The sequence below is a fragment of the Oreochromis aureus genome, linkage group 20 (assembly GCF_013358895.1).
Source record: "Oreochromis aureus strain Israel breed Guangdong linkage group 20, ZZ_aureus, whole genome shotgun sequence".
NCBI lineage: Eukaryota > Metazoa > Chordata > Actinopteri > Cichliformes > Cichlidae > Oreochromis > Oreochromis aureus.
This window is the reverse complement of record NC_052961.1, coordinates 18,784,824-18,808,140: the sequence shown is the minus strand read 5'-3', so window position 1 is coordinate 18,808,140 and position 23,317 is coordinate 18,784,824. Positions and strand designations below refer to the sequence as shown.

General features: G+C 42.4%; 1 protein-coding gene across 9 annotated transcripts in view; it reads right to left on the bottom strand.

Annotated features, from left to right (window-relative positions):
• Positions 1 to 23,317, bottom strand: part of LOC116330784 (neuron navigator 1-like) — a 96,616-nt gene that overhangs the window by 8,991 nt on the left and 64,308 nt on the right. For 8 of the 9 annotated variants that reach the window (XM_039604967.1, XM_039604969.1, XM_039604965.1 and 5 more), the window contains 10 exons: positions 12,112 to 12,250; positions 8,302 to 8,605; positions 4,017 to 4,842; positions 3,403 to 3,924; positions 2,543 to 2,584; positions 2,137 to 2,285; positions 1,843 to 2,025; positions 1,656 to 1,732; positions 1,189 to 1,266; positions 210 to 293 (listed from right to left, as the gene is read on the bottom strand). In XM_039604967.1, the coding sequence (XP_039460901.1) occupies positions 210 to 293; positions 1,189 to 1,266; positions 1,656 to 1,732; positions 1,843 to 2,025; positions 2,137 to 2,285; positions 2,543 to 2,584; positions 3,403 to 3,924; positions 4,017 to 4,842; positions 8,302 to 8,605; positions 12,112 to 12,250 (2,404 nt within the window). The remainder of the gene's footprint in view (positions 1 to 209; positions 294 to 1,188; positions 1,267 to 1,655; positions 1,733 to 1,842; positions 2,026 to 2,136; positions 2,286 to 2,542; positions 2,585 to 3,402; positions 3,925 to 4,016; positions 4,843 to 8,301; positions 8,606 to 12,111; positions 12,251 to 23,317) is intronic. The other variant, XM_039604973.1, reaches the window with a different exon arrangement.

Below are 23,317 nucleotides of genomic sequence, written 5' to 3'. Positions count from 1 at the left end.
ACTGATCCCTCCTCCTCTCACACCGAGTCTCCCTGCAGGACTGCAGCCAAGGGCCTCTAACCTAGATTCAGCTCCCACTGCAGGATTTGATCAAAGTCACCTCCGTGTTAGCTCTTAGCCGAGTGCTCATGAGAAATTTGTGGTGGTGGAACGCAGCTGGAGCTCAGGTTTTTGTTTGTTTGTGCTTGAAAGCGGGGCTGGGATGTTACCTTCTGTTCGTGGCTTAGCGACAGGCTCTGCAGCCGCGCTGTCATCAGTGCCAAACTTTGCTCAAAGGCGGCCACCAGGTTTGCCTGTTTAGAAAAGACGAGAGACAAAAACAACAATTTATATTAAACTCAATTTTTCATTTAAATTTGTCTATATCAGGATATCAACAACATGTAGATGAACTGGGATTTATTTATATGACCGATTCGACAGAGCATCGTTTAAAGCAGACATTACGCATAGAGGGACAGATTGAATGGATTTTGTCTGACCCGTTATCCCTGCATAAGAAGTGCTAAAAAGCTGAATGAGGCACAAAGGCTGAACAGGATGTCGTCTGTGCAAAATTCCCCTCCTCCCTAATCTTCTTCTCACACACACCCAATTTAGCCCAGAGGAGAAAGAGAAAATTACTTTCTATTCTCCTTTACAGAATGTATTAACACAGTAAAATAATGGATTCAGCCCAGTCATTAATCCAGCACATAATCATGCTGTGTTTCGTGCATCTGTTCTGCACATTCACTGCCCTCACATAAGAAGGTCAAACAATGTGAAAAAATGGTGGGGTGCACACGCACTGAGTGATTGATGTCTCCCGCATGAAGCGGTGCATAATTCCTGCATTTTATTGCCGCAATCAGACGCATTGAAAATGCTGACTGGATAGTTATATTGAAACAAGAGAGGAGGAAGGAGCGAGGCACATGTGAACGTGTGTGTAGTGAAGCTAAGTGGCTTTTTAGAGGGGAAGATTAGCATTACTTAGACTCAGCAAAGATAAGAAACATTCTGAAAGTGCAGAGAGATGATCTATGACCGACATGACACAGGTTCTCTCTCTGTTCGCTTTTCTATAAAGGGTAAATTACTTGAATAGTGTGATATGCAACTGTGTCACCAAAAAGGAAGTCTCACAATAAAAAAAGAAAGGCTTAATATGCTTTATGCAAAAGAGCATAGACAAAAAGTACATACGTTTGTCGTGAGCTGTGTCGTTAAGTTAGAAACCTTCTCCTGCGATGACTCCAGCTCTCTTCTCAGCTTGCGGATTTGCTGTGAATAAAAGCAGGAATGTTCCAATTATAAGACAGCCGAGGTCACTAAACTTGACATTACGCAAGTGAGTGGATGGTGCAGATGACATGACTGACAGGCTTGTTCTCCGACAGACAACAAGGATGAGAGTGGATGGGAAAGGGGAAAAAAAACAGCTGAGTAGAAAGAGCTGGACAGAAAACACTTACCTCTCCCTGAATCCTTTCCTCAGCCTTGGACAGCATAGGGGATAAAAGTAAAGATGTTAGGAAAGACACAGAGACGAGAGGAGTGGGGCCTAATAAGGTACAGGGTACAGTTTCAAGTGTTTAAAGAGTGAAATAAGAGGAAAGCGTCATTGCACCAACATACATCCACACATACAGCATACGCTGAGCTGTAGCTACCTGAGTCTGCATGCTGCCCAAACTCACCGAAGAGTAGCTTGATGAGTTGGATGCCAGGGAGAGTACAGAGCCATGAACTGGAGCATAAATAAGAGTAACACACACAAAGAAAAACAAATCCATTAGAACTGAGATGAAGTCAAACAGATCCTACTTATCAGATGACAAAAACATTCAGAAAAATCACCATCTTCATTTGACTCCCTGTCCCTGAAGGATCCGGAGCGAACCATTCCCATGCTGCGGGGACGTTCAGCCAGTGACACCGTGCTGCCCAGAGGTGATGCCCCGTACAGCTCCATAGAGGCATCATGTGTCGGGATGCTGTTGGATCGAGTCATCCTCGGTGGGCCGCCGACCGGGCTTGGCACTGTTATAAGAAATAGAGTTACCAATGCTCTGCAATACACATCAAACAAACGTATGCATGTCAGTATTTATCATTTGCCGTTATAGTGTGTGTGCTTGTGTATCTACGCACCCATGCTGGTCTTTGAGGTGCGGGGCAGGGAGGTGGGTGACGACAGCAGTGGAAGAGTGAGCGAGTCGGTCATACTAAGAATAGTATGAGAGTGCCTCCTCTCTCCTTTCTCCTTCCCATCCTCCTCAATCTGGGAGGCACTGCTGAAACTACAGAGTTAATGGACCAAGTCAGCGCTGGCGATGGGAAAAGTCAGCTGAATATCTCGACTACCAAAACACACAATATGCTACTAGCAGGGCTCATTGAGAGGGAAATGAGCAGCAGGAATTATGTTTTACAGTGCTGTGGGCAAGATTCACATAATCTGCCACACAAAGAGCATCTTATCAATCACATCTCTGTGTTTGTGCGTGCAATTTGAACAAAAAACACACATTTAAAGTTTGTGTGTGGAGCTACTTACCTTAAACCTTTCTTTGGCAGCGTGTTTCTGTCTCTCTGAGAGCTGTGGAGATTAAACAGTGTCATTAGTTAATCACTAGTGCAGGGAGTTATTAGACTCTCAAGTACAGACAGCAGGCACAAAGAAACGCAGTAAGACTGGAAGATAGGCAGTGTCAGCTAGTAATTATGACTTCAGTCAGTAGGCCTGGTACAACACTGATAACAGCCCTGCAGTAATAACAGCCCAGCAATCCCCAGCATATCTCTCTCTCTGCTTTAGTGTGTGTGTGCACTGTTTACTTTATTTGTTGGCTGAGTTTAAGAAAAATATATTTTTATTCTTCTCATTAAAAAAGGGGACAAATTATCACGCAGACTTTAGGGCTCTAAATTTGTCATATTCAACATCGCATTCAGAATGATTTGTTTTAGAGTTAAATCACCAACTTTGTTTTGATAAGATATGTTATTATCATATCCAGACAGGGCTAGTGTAGAGAGGGTTAGTTTAAAACTCATCATCACCATCAGCACTCATCATCCAGGATGATTAAGCATGCATTGTTAAATATTTTCAATATTTTTAAGGATCTCCTCGTCATGTTGTTCTTGGTTTTTATAAATGCCCTTTGTCTGTATGACAACTACAAGCCACCTGGTTGCTCAATTCTGGGGGGGAAGCTGCAGTGCAAAACAAACAGATTATTAAAGCTCTTCCACATCCCTTCTGCTTTCCTGAGCAGTGAATAAAGTTGGTGTACTTCTTCAACTGACCAAAAGGTGGAGCTACTCGGTTGCCCTCTAAACCCTGGGATAGACTTGGCTGAATATGCAGTGTGTGCAGCATTATGGATCCTGTTTGAGTAGAATTGAACTGACCTGTCTGTGAGAGTCAGTGAGACTTTACTTCCGGATGTCCAGCTAGAGGGCTGGCCGCTGTCATCGTGTCTATCTTTGACTCGGGACTCTAAAGTGGTGTAGCCTCTCGACAAATTCTCCCCCCCTTTATACTCCTCGCTCTCCTGGGGCTCTGGGGCCAGGCTCATCTGAAGCGGCAGAGACTCTAGGCTACGATGCAGCCCAGACATCCGAGGGTAGAGCAGGGGAGAGGTTCTCCCTTCATTGCTTTCTACCCCGAGGGAAGTGACCTGCCTGGGACCCAAACCTATGCCAGAACTGGAAAAGCAGGCTGAAGAGTTCACATTTAGTACAGGGGCAGGGCTGGGGGTCAGGCAAGAACTAGTGGAGTTGCCTGCTGAACCAGAGAGGTCTTGAAGCTTAGAGTAAGGAGGAATCTTAGGAGGCAAAGTGTCCTGAACCTCAGTGTCCAGGCTGTTTGAGTTCAGCTTGTCAAGCTGAGCCATCGATGGAGGTTTTGCCAGGCTACGCACTCCAGACAACCTAAAGACAGAGAAAGACAATGTTGAAGCACATGTGTATTTTATATGTGATAGTCTGTTTATGTGGAAATGGTAGGTAATGAATTTTGATACCCGTGTGTGCTGGGAGATGGGAGATCCATGCCCTTGCCGCTGCTGGGGGGCCTCAGCCCTTGTACTTTCCCTCCGTTCTCCGATGGGGTCTGAGCAGGACTTCCCTTCATAGACCCTCCCCCACACTCAGAATCAGAAACTACAGCTTTAGCTTTGGCTCTCTCCTTCTCCTTCTCTCTGTCTGTTTGATTGACGGGACTGGGACTGGGGATCCCACGACCTCCTGATTTACTCAACCCTGTTCCAGAACTGTGTCCAGAGCCAGGCTCTTTGAGCCTTGAGCCCTGGGATGCTGTGACGGAGGGTTTGATGAGTCCAGAGCCAGTGTCCATGGTGGTGCTCACTGGGCGAGCTGAGCTTGGCCGTGTTAAAGTCAGGGTGCTCGTTTTTGCGGGGCGGGGCAGAGAGCGGTACTGGAGAGACGTTCTGGCAGTTGGAGACAGAAAACCACTCTGATCACTGCTCGAAACATCGAGACTCGTTTTTCGGCCTCCACCACCAGCACCTGGCTTCACAGGAATACCTGACGTTTTGGGAATTTTCCCCACAGTTGCAGAACCACTGGGTATGCCACTGCTAACTGTACTTGTTACACTGGGCGGACTTGAATTGTTTGTGCTATTACTGGTAGCTGCTGTTGGTTTCTTGAAGCCAAAGTTTCCACCAGTGGAGGGCCTGACCAGGCCGGATGGAGGTTTACGCTGCTCACCAGCTCCAGTGCCATTTCGATGGTCTTTACCAGCATCAGAGGAGGAGCGCTGAAGACTTGAAGTCTTCACTGCTAAACGGGACTTATCCATGGGCTTCCCATCAGACCTCACTGTACCTAAAGCAGAAAAGAAAAAACTTGATGAGTAGCTTGAACAGAGTAAAGTAGTGTGAAATGATGACTGAAACTAAGCAAGCCATATTAGGAGACAATATCTTATCTACACACCTACAATGTCTGACTGTCAGCTGATAAAAATAAATCCCTGTCTGAGCAAGGAGACAGTTTGTAGACCAGACTCACAGCCAGCTTAACCCTCACACATGCTGTTATCAGGCAGTTACTCCTCTTTTCCATCCTGATGAACTGAAAAAGTTTCCTTCTTCCAGCAAGTTTTTTCAGTGAAGTCACAGCTGTAGAGTGGTGAAATTAACATGTGCAGCATGGTTGTTGGAAAGTGGTGTTCATGTTCATGAAGCATGACTCTAGGCACTAAACTGCATCAAACTCCCAACGTGACTGAATTTCTCCCATCTTGGAGGCTCACTGGGGAAAGGTGAGGCAACTTAGTGAAACAGGGTCCCCCCATTTGAACATGTCCCAGTTGGCAAATTAAATGGACTTGTTTGGAAGTTATTAAGAGAATAAAAGTCTATTACACATGTGCACTGCATGCACCACCCACACAAGTCCACACTACCAACACTCTCTTAATGTGCATCTGATGGGAGTAGTTATGTGAGGTTTATATACAAGGCATTAACAGAGTCAAAGAACCGCTGTTGAATGAGACCTACCGGCATGCTGCCTGGGGACATCTGGAGACACTTAAGAGTATTTATAAACCCGCAAAAGACAGACACATAGGATCAGACACATATACCACACACACACACACACACACACACACACACACACACACATGTAGTTCTTAGTGATTGGATCACACACACACACAGGGAACACTGACACACACTGGGTTATTTCATATGGAAGTACAGAAAATTGGAACACTGACACATGTTATTTCATATAAGTGAAAATTGGGTTTACATGTCAAATCAAAAGCTCAATCCTTTGTGTAACCGCAACGTAGCCTGTTCCATGAACACTGGGCTAAAGAAAGACACACTGCTGGCATTGAGACACACTGACAAAACTTGGGCAATTGTATTAATTTTGACACAAATGAAGCCTGATTTACTGACACGGGCTTGTAGAGACAGTGAAGCTCACAGCTTCACACGGTAACACGCGTAGGAGAGGTGATGAATCACTATGTTTCTCAGGACAAGAGGCCAACATGTCTGAAGATATGGAGATGTGAGCACAACGGTCAAATTCAGAGAGACCTTTTTCAATAAAACGTCAAAAACCTGGCTTCTCTGGCTCTTAAAGGAAAGTGGCTCACATGTAAATGCTCCTTTTCTTCTTCTGCTGAATGCCACTTTGGTAAAGAGGAAAGAAGTGGAAAGATTGTATCTATGCTGTGCTCGTTACATATGGAAACCCACCCTAATACTCTTATCCGTCAATAATACCAGTCTCCCGGGACTGACCACTTTTTTTTGCAAGACTCGAAAAATCTGCGGAAATCATCTCTCATCAATCATAACACCGAGACCATGTGTGACCATGTATATGTTGTTGTTAAGATACAGTATCAGTAGTTATTTGTGTGTACGTAAGAGGCTGGCGAATGTTAGCTGTAGTTTGTCTCCTGTGACAGAGGAAAAAAGACATACGACCTGTCCACAGCTCAGCGATAACATAATGATGAACACTTGAAAATATGCAGTGTGCTCAGACTTTAAAAAAAAAAAAAGCTGACAAAAAACAGTTCACAAAATCATCATGCTTACTATGAGATCCTAGTATACCACACCATAACTCACAAGGATAACAGAGAAGATGCCCTTTGTGAGCGAATTGAGGCTCCACTAATATGAGCACACCAAATAAAGTCTTCATTTTTATATCAGTCATGTGGAGACAATTCACAAATTTATCTGTGAGCGCTTCACAGTTTTAACACACACCATTTTATTTTTAGAGATGACACAGTAAAGGAGATGCTTACTTTCTGAGAAGTAGCTACTGCAAAAGCGCAATATGAAAGAACGGGAGCAAACGGAGCACATAGCATGTGATATTACGTCAGTTTTATGGATAACACGGTTAGGTCACTGACAAAATTTAACAGTAGTCCTGTGAGGGCAAAACAATATCATCGGTCCTCAAATTGTAAATTAAACCTTCTCTGAACTATTTGCTCACAACTGCCTCATAAAATTCTGGGTAAAATAATCAGCAGCTAAAATGACAATTAAAATTATCATTAGCTGCTGTCTTATCTTCTACACTTACTCAAAGTATGGTCTGTGCTGTACACAGAACACATGGAATAGATAGAGATAGAATGGAAGTGTATCACACTGCTCATCCCAACATGCTGTCACTTCTTCAGAGTCGCACACTCTGCGTCTCCTACAATTCCACAAAAATGCAGACGCATAACAAACGGGGCACACACACCGTGACGCACAGCACCCTGCCTAACCTCAGCGATAGACTGCGTTCTGTGAAACTCTGTCTAAGAATGATTGCTCCTCATGTGACTAAACCCTTGAGCTTCTCCGCACACCGATAAGCAACAATAAACTTTTTTTCAAATCTGTTTTTGTTCGACTTCACCGCCCGATTTATTACAGCCTCAAACTCGGTGGCGCATCGAGCAACCACGATAGGAGATTCATACTGCTGACATCAATAACAATAACAGCCTGGCACAAAGATCACAGGCGAGTTCAACACACTTGTTTGGCATATCTGTCATTTCAACAGCTGGCAATGCAAACACAGCACCGTTCCACAGAAACAGGACTGTTTACACAGACCCCTGGCTATCTGGGCTGGCACATAACACTGCAACTAATATCCTGTTGTTTCGGTTGTCTATATGTGTGCAAGTCTGTGTGTGTGTCTGTGTGTGTGCGTGTGCATACATAAACAACACACAGATGGTGTGCCCAAAAGGCAGCTGCACAATCCCCACCATTGTGCTCTTTCTGTGTGTCAGCGAGTGTGTGTTAAGTGTGATGGGTGACACTCTTTAAGGCTGGCACAATCTCAGTCATGGCTGCACTCACAGCACACATTATTAGAAGCACACACGCTCTTATAAAGGCCCTTATTTTAGTACTATAAATTCTCTCTGTTCAACACAAAAATAAAGCTTGGCTAGGAGAAGGCTATAGGAAGAAAAAACACTGTTGGTCAGTGTGTGGTGTGTGTGTTAGTCACTGGCTGGCAGGCAGTAAGGGTGTGGGTGGTGATGGGTGTTTGATACATGGCACCACTTTCTAAAGGCCCAGAGGGTGGGCTGCAGCTGTGGATGAAAGTGTGTGACAGAGACAGAGAGTGTGTCTGTGACTGTGTGAGTGAGAGACTGCCAGAAAGAAAGGAATATTAAAAGACAGCCTGAGAAATGTGTCAGGTTAAGAAACCATTTCAAGTAAAACTATATATTCTATATACACTTTTCACACATCACAGTATTTGTGTTTTGCCACTCACCTGCCACTTTTAGCCCAGTTTGAGAGGTGTGCGTGATTGGGGAAGTGACTCCCACAGGTGGGTTTCTTCCTTTCTTCAACACATTTCCTTGACCCAGGGTTTGAGGTTTTCTCAGCTCACCCTTCCCACCTTCCGACCCCTCCCCTTGGGGCCGGGTTTTTTTCCATTTATTAGCGGATTCGGACTTGAGGCTTCCTGTATCGTAGATGCTGCTGCCCTGGCTCTTGCGGCTGGGTTTGTTATCATCGGAGTCCCAAGACAGACCGCTCTCCACTAGAGATCTCTTCTCTGCATCTGTACGCATCTAGAGTAGAGAAGAGACAGACACATGCTTTGAGACACTGCGTCAAAAAAAGTCTGGATAGCCAGCACGTGCAGTCTGACCAACAGAACACGTACACAGCAATTACTTTCCCTATCTAGCAGGTTTGAGTCATTTGCGCTGCCAATTTTACGCTTCTGAGGCTCATCTTTGAGTGTTTTGATCGTCTGAAAGCTGGTTTGGAGAAGAAATACAAAAAAAAAAAACACACATGCATCATGCCACGCTTTTAAATATGAAAAAAATAACAGACTTTTTCTTCCAGTGAGACAACAACATGGTTTTAAATGTAAAGACAGTAAAATGAAAAAATAGATCCCACAAAATAGAGTAAAGAGTGCCTCACAAGCTAAATCTAATCAGAAAACTGCACATGCATAATTGGCATCAATGCATGGCCTGTCTTGCTTTTTTACATGTATGTACATGTAACTAACTAACTGTCATGTTTTTAGTTTTCAGATATGTACCGCAGCCCTGCAGCTTTCTAGCAGTCAGACTGGATATTAAACTCACCCAGTTCTCTACCCTAAAGCCTGTGTAGTGTTCATTTGAGCCTATGTGAGAACAGCACAGGTAAAGAACTGATGATAGAAAAATCTGCTGTGTTGGAATCATATCAAGCTACAGTTTCACATTTAACTATTACATGCATTTTGGCAGTTTTTACATGTTTTTAGGTAGTTTGGTGGTGGACAGTGTAACACATACAACACACGCCTGGAGGCGACTGCTGTTATGATTTGGCGCTATACAATAAATATGAATAGAACTGAAGAGTAAGTTAAACATTAAACTCAAGTTGACACCAGTTTTAAAGAACCTTACTCCTTTAACCTAGTATACTCCTATACTTCCTCTTGCAACTACTGTGAAAAATAGGCTTGGTGCACTGGGGTGAATGACCTCTTAAAAGGTGCATTACTGGTTGCAAAAAGGAGAAATGTGACGTTCAGACAGATCCACACACACTGCCTCATCTTAAAGCCCTTTGAGCAGACAGTGCACAACTCCGTCAACCCAACGACATACGGATGTCTCGTCTCCTCAGTCTAAATCCTATTGTATGCTCTGTTTAAAAACTTCAAAAGGAGAAGTGAACTGAGACGGCTGGAAGAGAAACTGCTAAAAAAAAAAAACAAACCCAAAACATATCTACACAAAGAAAGTAGAAAACACTTCCTAACTATAAACCAATAAGGAAGAATGTCAAATGTCAAACTAAAGGACATGTGGAAATCAGGTCATTGTAAAACCAAGGTCTATTGTGTGTGAAGGTTTATGAGTTTACACAAAGACAACAGCACTTTTTACAGATTATTCTCCCACTGCAGGAGGTCGCCAGGTTGCACAACGGATTAGAAAGTGTGCTTGTGTGAGAGAGAGTGTGTTTGGGACATTGCACCTGATTCTCATGAGGACTCTCATGCTGAATTCCATTTTTTATTAAAACCAATAGACCCCATGGGCAGGTTTGCATGACACGAGGAGGAGCTCGGCCTGACTGTGTATTGTATATATACGTGTGTATCCTGTTTGAAAAGACCTCGCTGATAAAACACTGTCATTTCCTCACACACATTCCTTGATTATTGAAAGATGGGATGGTGGGGGTGAGATACACATCTGGCCAGATAGCTGCGACCAAATGATTAACAGAAAAACAGGCAGACAGTGAGGCAGACAGGTGCATGCACAAATACACAAGGGCATGAGGAAAAACTGTATTAACTTGAGGTCTTGTTCCACCTCAACCTCCAAGTCCAGGTTTTTCTACTACCTACATATAATACAGCCTAACTCTGCACAGTCCTCTCATGAACACGTCTCTCTTTGTGCCCCCTTTCTTAGATTATCTTTCTCTACCGCCCCCATGCCTCTGCTCAGGATGTTATACAATATGTAGGAGGGAGATGAGGGATGGATTTGCCTTTGCCTTTAAGGAAATGAAAAACAACAGCAACAAACAAGGACAGGATGCAGTAATGCAGAGGAGACATGGAGACAGAGAAATGGGACACAAAGACAAAGAGAAACGCATCAGCTGAGAATGCAGAGAAGGCACGGAGCATGTGCATTATACAATGTGGGGTGCATGATGATGGGTGATGGCTGGTTGCCATGGTAATGATGCCATGGGGTGTAATGGTTGCTATGACTCTTGCAATTAGGCGTGGAGGGAGGCGCCCCGGTTCTTCCGCCTCGCTGGCCCGGATGCAGGACTGCAGATGGCCCTGTGTGTATGTGTGTGTGTGCAGATGGCTTCGCTTTAGACCTGTCCTACAGTATATGGGTAAAGACAAAGCCTCTGCTCTCAGCATCCCTGCACTTTGGTTGCTATGGTTACACTGATTCCCTCTGTCTCACTCGCTGTCTCGCTCCCTCTAAAAACCCACCACTTCAGTCACATAAACCACACTGCGGAGGTGTGACCTAAATCAGACAGTCGGGGAACACACACACACACACACACACACACACACACACACACACACACACACACACACACACACACGAGCACGAGCACGAGCACGCACACACACACACACACACACAGAGTTGGAACCCATATAGCTACAGATGGATCTTGACGAACTCAGCCAGGCTGTAAACAGGATTTTAAGCAGAGGTCATTGGTCCCAAATGCTTCCATCACCGCAATAAATTCTAAGGATTGCAGCATACATACAGCATATAAATGCATAGCGAGAACAACCATGATCATTCAGAATAGTTACTTCTAGCTCTAAGCTGTGAAGCTAAATATACCACTGAACTAAGCCACAACTACAGAATCGGCTCAATCCAGTGGATTTAAAATCCTAGCTAGCAATGAGTATCTTACTATTTTAGGTCATAATTTGAGTACAATACTTAAAAGATTTTCAAAACACCTAAAATTATTACGGATTAGTCCACTAGCTAGTCTTTGGTTAGACTAAAAGAAAGGAAACATTTAATAGGTGTTCCTCTTTTTCCAGCCAAACTGAATTTGACACTCCTCCACTAGTTGAACATGTTCCTAATGTATCTGAAAAATTCAGCTTTTAACAAGTGAGTACTTCTTAAGCTCAAACATTTCTGAAAATATATACATCTTAATATACATATATACATATATATATATAAAATGAAAAGAGAGAGACGCCATGGAGCAGTGCAGTGTGTTTGCGGCAAACTTTGATTGCTGCAGATGTGACAGATATTATGGGTGTGTGCAGAATAACTAATGAGGCTTTGTCTGTGATGCCAGGGTCCTGCTGCCTGCTCTGTGTGTGTGTGTGTGTGTGTGTGTGTGTGTGTGTGTGTGTGTGTGTGTGTGTGTGTGTGTGTGTGTCCTCTGTACACTGACAAAGTGTGCGCATTCAATACCTTTGTGGTTTAACAGCTTAATCAATACTACTGTAGTCAGTGCACGCACTTCTTATCCGTCTGTGTCAAACAGTTGCGCGTCTCTATTTTGTGTGCTGTGTTTGTGTGTCACTTACCACAATGCTTGAGTTTCTGCGGGAGCCAATGGGAGTGGTAGGAAGGGAGTTGAGAGTGGGACTCGTGTTGAACTCTTCAGAGCTCAGGTTGTCTGAACCGTCGCTCAGTCCACTGCTGATGGAACTGCTCTCATCCCAACTAAAAGAGATCATGACAAGGAAAATATGTCAGCTAACATTAATTTGTAAAGTAATTCCCTTCTTAAATGCTTAAAATCAAAAGGGAAAAGGATCTGGATTTCCTAGCGTACAGCAATAATAAACATAAAAGTAATATAAAAACTATTTTAAAGACAATATTTACAGACACTTTGAAAATAGCTCAAGTGAAGGATTCAATAGTTTTTACATGAAATAACCTTATGAAACCATATGTAATAAGAGAGAAAAATGAACTGTGTATGTTCTAAATATATATATGAAACATCAATTTTGTAATGTTAAAACAGACGGAGTTTATTACTCCTGTCTTGCACTTTTAAATATGCATCACTTTTCTTTTTTACCACTAGTTGTCCTGACATTCTGAGGCGACTTCCATTCTAAATGAGCACAGCTGCACGCTGTGTCAGTGAAGAAGTGCTTGGCTGGCAAACAGTCTGATAAAGGAGCACATCATTTAAAAACACCATCATCTATGATCAAAGGTGTGATAATTTCATCATTGTTACAAAAGCTTTTCTTTATTAAGTGCAAGTCTGTGACTGTGCTACAATAACTAGGTTAAACCCTGATGGATTACAGAGCTGCGCTCCTATTTTTGGTTCACAAATGTGGGCTGGTCTCCTTCACCTGGTCAGCCAGAGTTTAAGTCCCCGTGGCATCAAACCTCCACTTTTATCAAAGTGCCCTTGATCAAGATAGCAAACCATTCCAAGTCTATGTGGTGGTTTACTCTCTGCCCCTGGAGGGGCCAATCATGTATCATACATTCAACAGAAAGAAAGCAATCTGTGTCATTTCACTGGATATCGCCTTGAATCCATTTATCGCATCAACTACCAAAGCTCCATCAGCTTGGTTACCACCTGAGGTTGGGCTCATTCAGCTCCGTGTCTCATAGTTTGTCTTTTGATTAAATATTCAGAGCGACAGAAACCTTATTTAGAGCACTGTCTGCTCTAAATACCCAACTTTTGCACTGCATGCACTGAAACACTTGGCAAACTGAAATCTGGAGCACTCTCGTCATCACATCATCTCAACCCACACACACAAAAATAGTACTGAAGAACATGCATGCACCCACAAGTGCATACAGGACTGCATCAGAAATATGAAGTCCCCTGTCAGAAATTTACTTAACTGTCTCTTTTTCCCCAGGTGAAAAACCTTCCTGTGTGACAGAGAGGTTGTGGGTGGTTCTTGCTTTATTTAGGTCTAATAATAATGCAATCCAAAAATATCCAACTTTAAAGTTATTTCAACTTCAGATAATGCTGACACTATGAGTTTCACATATGTGAGATGCATTTGAATAGGCAGCTTATAAATTCATGTGCTCGTATACATTAGGTAGGCCATGTTTAGGATGTATATGGGTTGGATTTTTCCTCTTATTAAGGTCAATAAGTAAGACTGATGTCATGCGATAATGTAAAACAAGTTAAGAGGGCATTGATCAGCTAGTGAGGACAGATATAATGGGGTACAGAGGGTGGTGTAGGCAAAGGAAGCTGTATGATCCTTCCACTTGGGTGCCTGTATGGGTCACACTGTATCCTCGGGGAGATGGTGGTGGGGGTGAGAGGGAGTGGGGCAAAATGGAAAGCCCTCCCCGTCTGGCCTGTGGATATCTTGGATACAAAGAAAAGCAGATCAGATTTTCCAATGAGAGTGGCTGTCATGCTGCTCTGTCTATATGCCACTGTAAGATTAAGGGCAAATTTAAGATTGGGTCAGACACATCCAGAGATCTGACCTACACTTTGTGGACTTACTGGGAAACACAGCAAAACCAAAGTAAATTTTAGTGTTAAAAAAACAGAAAGAAAGAAAAACTAACAATGTACTCTGATGGATTTTGGTGCATTTTCACATTTAAAAGTATTTTATGGCACTTATATGGTGTATTTCTAATTTTAGTGACAACTCAAAGTATTCCACTTCACCTGTTCACACATATTCAAACAGCACTTCATTCTATGCACTTAAGTGCTTTATCTATATTGCATCCACCCCCACGGCCAACTGAGAATCACCAAATAATCTAACAACTCGGAACGTGGGAGGAGGCCGGAGGAAATCCATGCAGGCAGAAAACCAGCCTGAGAATCTTCTTGCTGTGAGGCGACTCAGGCAACCCTGTGCCACCCAGGACGTCTAATTTTGATTCAGATGTTATTTGAGATGAATTTGTACAGAGATTGTATATATTCTTCCTTTTTTTTAATAAAAAAAAGAAAACTCATTGGACTATCAAACTGCCAATTTTTTGCACAAAAATTTACGTTTCCTTTGGACAAGACGACATAAAAAAATTGGAATGGTCTTCCAGATGTTAGCCACAGACCTTTGCGCTCTCCTCGTCTTTTCCCTTTGTAACAAATATAAAAAAATAAAAAATAAAAAAAAAAAGTTCTGGACTGCACACAGGCCAAGCCACGCTGTTGTACAAATTTCGACTCATCTGACAACAGAACAGTTTTCCACTTAGCCTCAGTTCATTTTGAAACAGCTTTGGTGCTTGTGGATTTGGCATTTGTGGATTGCACGGCAGACTGTATTCACAGTGATGTCTGGAAGTGCTCCTGAGGCCATACAGTGATTTCTCTGACAGAATCATGCCCGTTTTTAATGCAGTGCAGCCTGAGGTCCCAAAGATTACTGATTTTCAGCCCTGTCCCTTGCCTGCAGAGATTTCTCCAGATTCTCTGATTCTTTAATGATATTATGTACTGTAGATGAGATATTCAGTCTTCTGTAACTGTTCCAGAACACATAGTTTATGGTAGACCCTTGGCCCATCTTTGCTTCAGAGGAACTCTGCCTCTCTAAGATGGTCTTTTTATACCCAGTCATGTTACTGACTTGTTGCCAATTAACCCAATTAACTGCAAAATGTTCCTCCAGAAAATCAAGGTATTAAAAAAAGCTCACTGCTGAAACGCAAACATTTTTAGAGAGACAGCTGTGGTTAACCATCTGTAGCTCTCGGGAAACGCTAGGCTGTCCTTCATATCCTGTTATTCACTTCTGAGCCATCTGCTTCTCCACCAGCACTTCACTGAAAGATAACACACCTCGATGGTGAATAATTCAGACGTGCCAGAAAACAGAACAAACACAGCCAGTGCTGGGTTTGGTGTCACTCAGCTGACAGATATGGAAATACAAACCCACAGAAAAGCGAGGCAAGGTCAGAGGTCGAACACTACCAAAAGCATCCATTAAATGCACTATATGCAGTGTAGAAGTAAATCAAATTTGAAGCTGAAGATTTAATTTACAAAAAAGAAGAAGTTTTATCTTGATTGTGGAAAGTTACCAGCTGTGCATTGCAAAGGTTGACTTCTGAAAAATGAAACTTTCAACTCTATAATGGGTATTAATAGAGAGTCTCTACTGAAAGCTTCTCTTTAAGACGCTAAAAATAAAAGACACACACACACACACATATATATACATATACATACATACCTACCTCTATCTATCTATCTATAGTTATAGATATGACACATTTTTTTCTTTCCAAGTCAAAACTTCTAAGTAGCTACACCTCTATCTCTTTTTAAAAGTTCAATGTAATAAAACCTGAACTTGAAAAGAGTGCTATGAAATACAAAGACACTCCAAGAGAAGTGGGTAAAGTGGCGTGTGCAGAGAGAAGAAAGAACTGAAAGGACACGTATAAAAAGACAGGGCCTTTAGTGGAAAGAGAAGAGCTGTTAATGGGAATGCTTAAAACTTCCTCAGCTTCTCAGGACATGATGCACTCACTGAAGAGGATCATCTCACACTCATAATCTTTCCACCCTCCGCCTTATCTTTTTACATTCACCATCAGCAGCTGCAGAGACTGAGGGATAATATTAGCACCCCCTTCATTTACATCAACACTTTTACAGATTAGTGCCTAGCAGGAAGCGCCGCTTTAGTCATGCCGCTTGCCTGTAACAGCTCTTTTTATTTTAATTATCTGTTAACTACAGTTAACTATGTTCCTCTCGCAAGCAAGGTAACACTAGAAATGTTAAAATTTCCACCAATATGTAACGAATGATAACTCTTAGTATGCTTATATAAAACCGAATGAATGCACAGTGTCATAAAATGCAGAAATGTCCTGCCTGTTACGCTTCCAAACTGATCCCAGGCTTCAAGAACACAGCTGGTGGGAAGCACAGTGGTCGAGATATTGAAAAATGGTATCCTATGACAGTAACACTGTGAGCAAAATGAATATCAATGCTGATTCAATTTAGGCTGCAATAAATGTCTATTAAGTTGAGATGTGCTTGATTAAGCTCATTCTTCACCTCCACCTGACAATTTGTGTCATGTGCAAGCCAAAGCGACAGGCAGAGTAAAGAATACATCACATGGACACGCTGTGCACCGTCCTCTCGAGCCAGCTGTGGTTTCCTGCTGTACTGCACCCTGACAGGAGAAGCCACAGTGAGGCACTCTGCAGCCTGTGGTCTGTCCAGAGAAATTTTATCATCTTCTGTAAAGCAAGAACTTTTCAAGCATTTACAGTCATTTAAATGGTTTGGATATTTCTCTGTCATGTACTGCATAAATAAAAGTCATGGTGGTCACTATAAACAACATCCTCCTTTCACAGAAACATGATTTCTTTGTTCCTCATATTCTGCATAGATGACCGGCACACCCACACAAACACTAAGCCTCACAAGCTATCAAGAGAATAGCTGAATAGCTGCTGCTGAGTTAAATAGCCAGCTTTTATTAAGAGGCTTCTGCATTCCCCCCCCTCCCACACACACATACCCCGCTGAACGCCTCTATTCAGACTATGGAGCTAATTGCTCTCATCTCTATGTGAATGGTCTTTTTTGCTGCTCATTATAAGAGCTTTGCACTCTCTTCCCCTTGTCTCATCTCCTGTCCCACTGACTTGTCCTCTTTCTTGAGTGAGAGGAGGAGGAAAAAAAGTCAGTGAGACAAATGCAGTAGGTCCACAATAAGAAAAATACCCTGTAGAGACAAAGCAGCTTCGGCTGTTTTTAAGAGCAGTGCTTGTTGGGAGTTGAAGTCCCGACAGACCCAGACAGAAATGGTATGATGTTAAGGTTTTCATCTCAATAAATATTTGCTGATCCTGTGTTGGAAGCAGCTAAACTTGAAAACAAACAGGTAATTTTTGACTTTGCTGCTTTGTCTGCAGATAAGTAGTTCAGCTACACTAAGCACAAAGGCAAACAGCAGGTCGATAACAAAATGCCATTATCGTTCTTGTTATCTAATTACACTGCAACAAAAGCAGACATTACACTGAAGAAGCAACATGAAATTATTATGAATGCTTAGTACTGTCAATGTAGCCGATAAACAATAAAAAAGCAGCGAGTCCTCTCGGGAGCTGGAGGGAAGTGCATAACAAACCAGCCAGACCACATTTTAGCAGATAAGATAAGGAGACAGGAATCAGTTGGAAGGTGTCAGCTTGGGAAAAGAACACAAAAATGACTCGAGGTCTTATGACTAATATAACACAGATGCAGTTTGAATATAATGGTTCAACTTTTTGTTCCCTCATGGGGTTAAACACGTCTTATCCAGGGTGATATTTGCACACTGTCTCCACCGCTTGTGTAAATGCATGGAAAATGTTTCTGCAGTCCTACGGTGGACAGGAACTTTCCATTCCTATTAAAAAGGAACACAGTCACATGTCAGAACCCAAAATGGCTAAATCAGACCTGTTCTTGGTCAAAGTGATGCATTTTCAGACAAATGGAAAGTGGGGCACTGCCAGACTGGCACTGGGCAGTCAGCTAAGAAACCAGAGGGGGCAAGCATGAAAGGGCTGTTGAAGGCATTAAATTCTCTAAAGTTTAAATATGTGAGGCTATGACCGATGAGCGACGACAATTGGGTGTGATGCTTTGCCCGTGTGTCTCTCTCTGTGCAGCTAAGAGTTGGAAGATACACGTCAGATCAGCCTGAAGAGCAGGAGCAGCAGGTGTAGGTTCAGAAAGTTAGACAGACAAAAGCTGATGAGAAAAAGAAAAGGATTAACCCAAAAGGTCAACCTTAAAAAAGAGAACAAGCTATTCATCATCAGCAGCTCACCGTCTGCTGTGACATCCGGTACAGGTTTTTGTCTGTACAAGTTAAACAGGACATGTTAAACCCAACTGACTGTTTTCGCACAAATACCCACAATCAAACTAGTATAAACACATACCCACACACATTGCCGCAAAACACAATGACTCACTTCCAGAAAAACCAGCATGACTGGCCCCACCCAGTGTCAGTGTATCAGCGTTTCATATCTCGAGCGTAGCTACGGGGACTCTGACCGTGTGGGAAAAAACCTTAAATGATGGATCGAAGATTCAAGTGTGAGAAATTTTGCAATAAAAATCAGGCTGACTGCATGCATGACCTGTCATCAAAGATATGACGCTGGGAATCTACCTGATAAGAGAAAAAGAAAGGAAGACTGTGGTTGCTGTGCACAGATGGCCTACAATATGTGTCCCTGGACCACTTCAGCAGCTTATCACCAGGAAACAAGCACATGCACACACACACGCACTCTTTCACACAGATCTGTGAAGTACCTTGTTGGAGCAAAGCATATCATAGCCCTGCACTACAATAATAATTTTCCAACTAAAAGAGCTTTAAACAGGACAGATTGAGAGCACAGAAGAATATTCATCTTGGCTGGCTTAACCTTTAAAACACTCTACGGACTACAAAGGTTCTTAAGATGCTGCGTTTGCCATCGGATAATCCATCACTGCAGCACCATATAGGGCCATAAAAGAATTCGCTCTGCAGGCAAGGCTCTTACTATAGCTTGACAGCTTCAAGATCCTCTGACACATAAAGCCATACAGATTTAGCATGCCGTGAATATCCACTCATTACAGACGTACTGTAGCTTCGGAGCACATTACCAATAATTCTACTTAAGATGCAGTCTTATTGATTATTGCACTAGTTACCTTTATTAATTATAAGCCATCTGCTGCATTCTGAAGTCATGCTATATTCTTATAAAAGAAGCCCTACTATATTATATACTATAAATACTATAAATTAATACATTTCTGCCACTTTTTAACGATGTCATGTTGTTGTCTGGGAGTTGAAGCACTTGTAAAGTAATTAACAATAAATCTGTCATTAAAAGTGGCTTTTAATTAGCTGCTGAGTACAGGTTCTCTGTTGTGTTGTATTGTTAAACACTCACAGTAAATCACTGACAAGACCCAATTAAAAACTTGATTGCGCAAGCAGCCCGTCTTTGGCTAAATACTGAATAGAGAAATTAAGTCTTCAGCATTATTTATTATTTCCTCTTTGTCCTGTTTTCATGATGTGGAGTGGCATACTGTGTGTGTGATAGCTGCTTGGACACACGCATCCACATAGACAAAGAAACTGCAGAATCTGGGCATTAAAGGGGATTACAGAACAGGCTGGAGTTAATGAGCTCATAATTACTGCTAATTCCATGCACCACCAGGATCAGAGCAAGCCAGAGGTCTCAGCTAAAGGTACTATATAAATATATATATATGTGTGTGTGTGTGTGTGTGTGTGTGTGTAGTGGTATGTGAGAGACCATGGAAAGAAATAGGAGGTCACATCCCTAAATGGCCAATGCAGAAGAGAAATCCTTTTATGCCTTTGACAGGCATAAAGCTGACAGCAATGGCCAAAGGGGTTAGGACACACACACACACACACACACACACACAGAGAGACACACACCCACACACACCAGATGCATTAAACTGGCACTACTGCCTGACTGGAGCTTGAATTAGCTGTCAGATGTGTGTGGTGGTAGCCAGTAAAGTCCCTGATCTACTGAGGGTTGAACAAAGCCAGCCTGGGTGTGTGTTACTGTCTCAAGGTGTGTCTGTGTATAAAAGATTATTGAGATACATCAATAGTTTACAGTCAGAAAGGATTTTATTAGGATTTATTCAGTTTGTTTCTGTGTCATTTGGATTAGAAAGTCATTAACATAGAAAGTTATAGGGTGTGACTCAACTTAGAAATAACCCTTGGACTTGATCCAGATCTGAATCTGAATCTTGATGTGTGTATTTTTGGAAGGATTCTTTAACATTTTAACATAAAGCAAACTGATCCAGATCCAGATCTCCTTCTGGAGCCAGAGATTCAATACATGGATGGTTTGGAGAGATTTTTCAGCCTTGGCAAGGGTAGGGACTCTCAGACTGCTATTGTTTTTCCTTTCAAAAATGAGGGACACATTCTACAAATGCTTGGACGTTCTGGATGGAAAAGGCTCGGAAAAGGCGATTGGAAGCATCAGAAATCCTGGCCCATGAATTTTTCTTTTCTTTTTTTTCCTGAGTGTAGGGAGGTGGAGATGGATGGACAGAAACAGTTTTAAAAAAAGGGGGAATTGCTTCAGCAAAATTCTCCTCAGACAGCAAATTTATCTCTGTATCTCTTCTCTCCTTATGACCTCCCCAGAATGGATAAAGTTTGCTCAGAGTTCAACACACTGCATTTGAGAGTTGAGCTGGCTCTGCAGTTTTTCAGTCCTCGTGAAATAAAACAGGACATTTGAAACAGTGGAAGGCTTCAAACTTCATATAAGGCTAAGGCTAAGAAGAATTTGCGTGACAATAAAAAAAAAATAAAAAAAATAAAATTGTGTGACTGCTCATCATGTTGAAACCGACAGGGTCATCTTGAGCTTCTCGTGCTATCAGCCCCAAAAAGGAAAAGAGTAGAAGCTAGGGGAAGTGTGAAGATGATTCCTTGAAAGGCAAGAATCAACTATTGTCTGTCATCTCCTTAGTCGTCCTACACAGGGTTAAAAAAGTAACGTTACTGGACCTGCGTCTGAAAAAAGTGGCTTTAGGGATTTGAATGCAGTCAAGATAAAAACAGTGCACTGACTAATTGAAACATATTTCATATAACTGCTCAGCAAGAATGGGGGGAAGTTTAAACAACCTCTCCCCAAAGTGTTCTTATGTTCCTCGTGTAGAGAGCAGAACAAAATGGGTCAGAGAGTGTTTAGTAAAAGAATATTGAACGTGAGCTTTATTTTGACCAAATAACCTCTGACCGCCAAAGTCCTTCTCTTCTTCACAAGACAACAGGAAGCAAAAGAGGGACAGCACTCCTGGGATAAGGTGGAATGGCCTTTTAAATCACCTTCATAAGTAGTTCAGTCTGGGGTGCAGTGTGGAGCACTTCCCAGCCCCAACTGAATGTCTGAGAACCGGGGAGGAGCTCATAAGGGGAACCCCAGCACGCAGAGGCCCAGGACAGGGGTTGGATCCTGGGGTAGAATTACCTCTGGCCTCCCTCCAGACATGTCAGCTGACTTAACGGCTGTGTGAAATAACGGCGCACGGGGATGTTTTGGTTTGAAATAGGGGGACTAGTGAGAGAGCAGAAGGGAAGGCAACGGAGGAAGAGAAAGAGAGGGTGGTACTACTTTTGAATGAAGCACGCTTCCTACAGATTGCTCTTAACTTGAAGCAGCTGTGCAAAAGATGGTGCCATAGACATGAGCAGAAAGCACAAACACATACACATACAAAAGCATTTCCACTGGCAACTGCCCTCTGATCACGGAATATAGTCAAGTAACACAGCATGGAGGAACTTAAACCAGGCAACAGACAAGAAGAAGGGCTAAAACACACAGTCAATTCAAACCTGCCAAAAGCAAAAGCAAGATAGCACTGACAACAAACACTGAAATATGATACCGTTAACTGCTAACGGTTGGTCCTGGGAAGGGACAACACTGCACAAACAAACAGTGATAGCAATTGAGAAACCGCATAGTGAAAGTTTGGTATTCATTTACAGAAAGGTTGATAAGATCAAATGTCTGCAGCGCTACCTAATGTGTTAAAACTATCCTGCTACAATGTCACATACAGTACTGAGGAAAAGTCTTGAGCCACCCCTCATTTCTTTACATTGTGCTAGAAAAATGGAAGAAGGCTGTAGTGACTTACTGAAATGTGTAAACTTGCATAGAGAAACAGGATATAAGGCAAAGACCGAGTTTGTACATTTCTAACAAACTTTAAAGCCAGTATTTATTCTTCAACACAGTATGAAATCTCTTAGGCAAGCTTTCTTGTCCCTTCTTGTCAGTTCTCCAGGCTTCTTGAAGAACATTCAAAGCTCCTCTTTGGACATTGGCCGCCTTTTGTTTTATTCTCTGTCAAGATGCTCCCACACTGCTTCAACAGCGCTGAGCTCTGGGAAGTTCAATCCATGACTGATGGTGTTCCTCTTTCCAGATGGTGTTGTTGGTGGATCAAAATCTGATCTACGTTTCTATCAATTTTTCAAGATCTCCACTGGGTTTTATAGATAGCTACAGACACTCACTGTTGTACCTCTCTCCTGACCTCCTCTGTGCATACCGATGTGGATATGAACTAAAACGATCAAATTTGGTTTCATCACTTTATAAGTCCTTTTGCCTCTGATTTTCAGTCCAGTTTTTATGTACTTTGGCACACCTCAGCCTTTTCTCCCAGTTTACCTTCTTGATGAATGGGTTTTTGACAGCCACACTTCCACTGAGATCATTTCTGATGAGGCTTTGACGATCAACTGAATGTTTAGATGCATTAATCAGGTACTGTGACAGGTCCTTGCTGGATTTTTTCCTGTTTTTAGAAGACACGACTTTGCAATACTGTTCTTCTACTGTAGATATTGTTGAGCCTGCCACTTCTTCTTTTGTCCTCCACTTGTCCAGAGTCCTCAGAGGTTTTATGCACACACTACACACCATGCCAAGATATGCCAAGTTTTTGGCATTTTCTGTTAACTTAAGTAAAGAAATGTGAATAAATAATGTTTTTGTAACATGCTACAAGTAACAAAGTGCCTAAAGATACAGTTTGAAACTGGTTCTTTGCTGAGCTGTCTGTGACAAAACTGGTTCATCCCTTCGGTTACGAGCATCATTTATGCTTGATCAATTCATAGGCCAGTCTTAACTTGCTTATCAAATAAAGCAACATCCCTCTGAAAATGT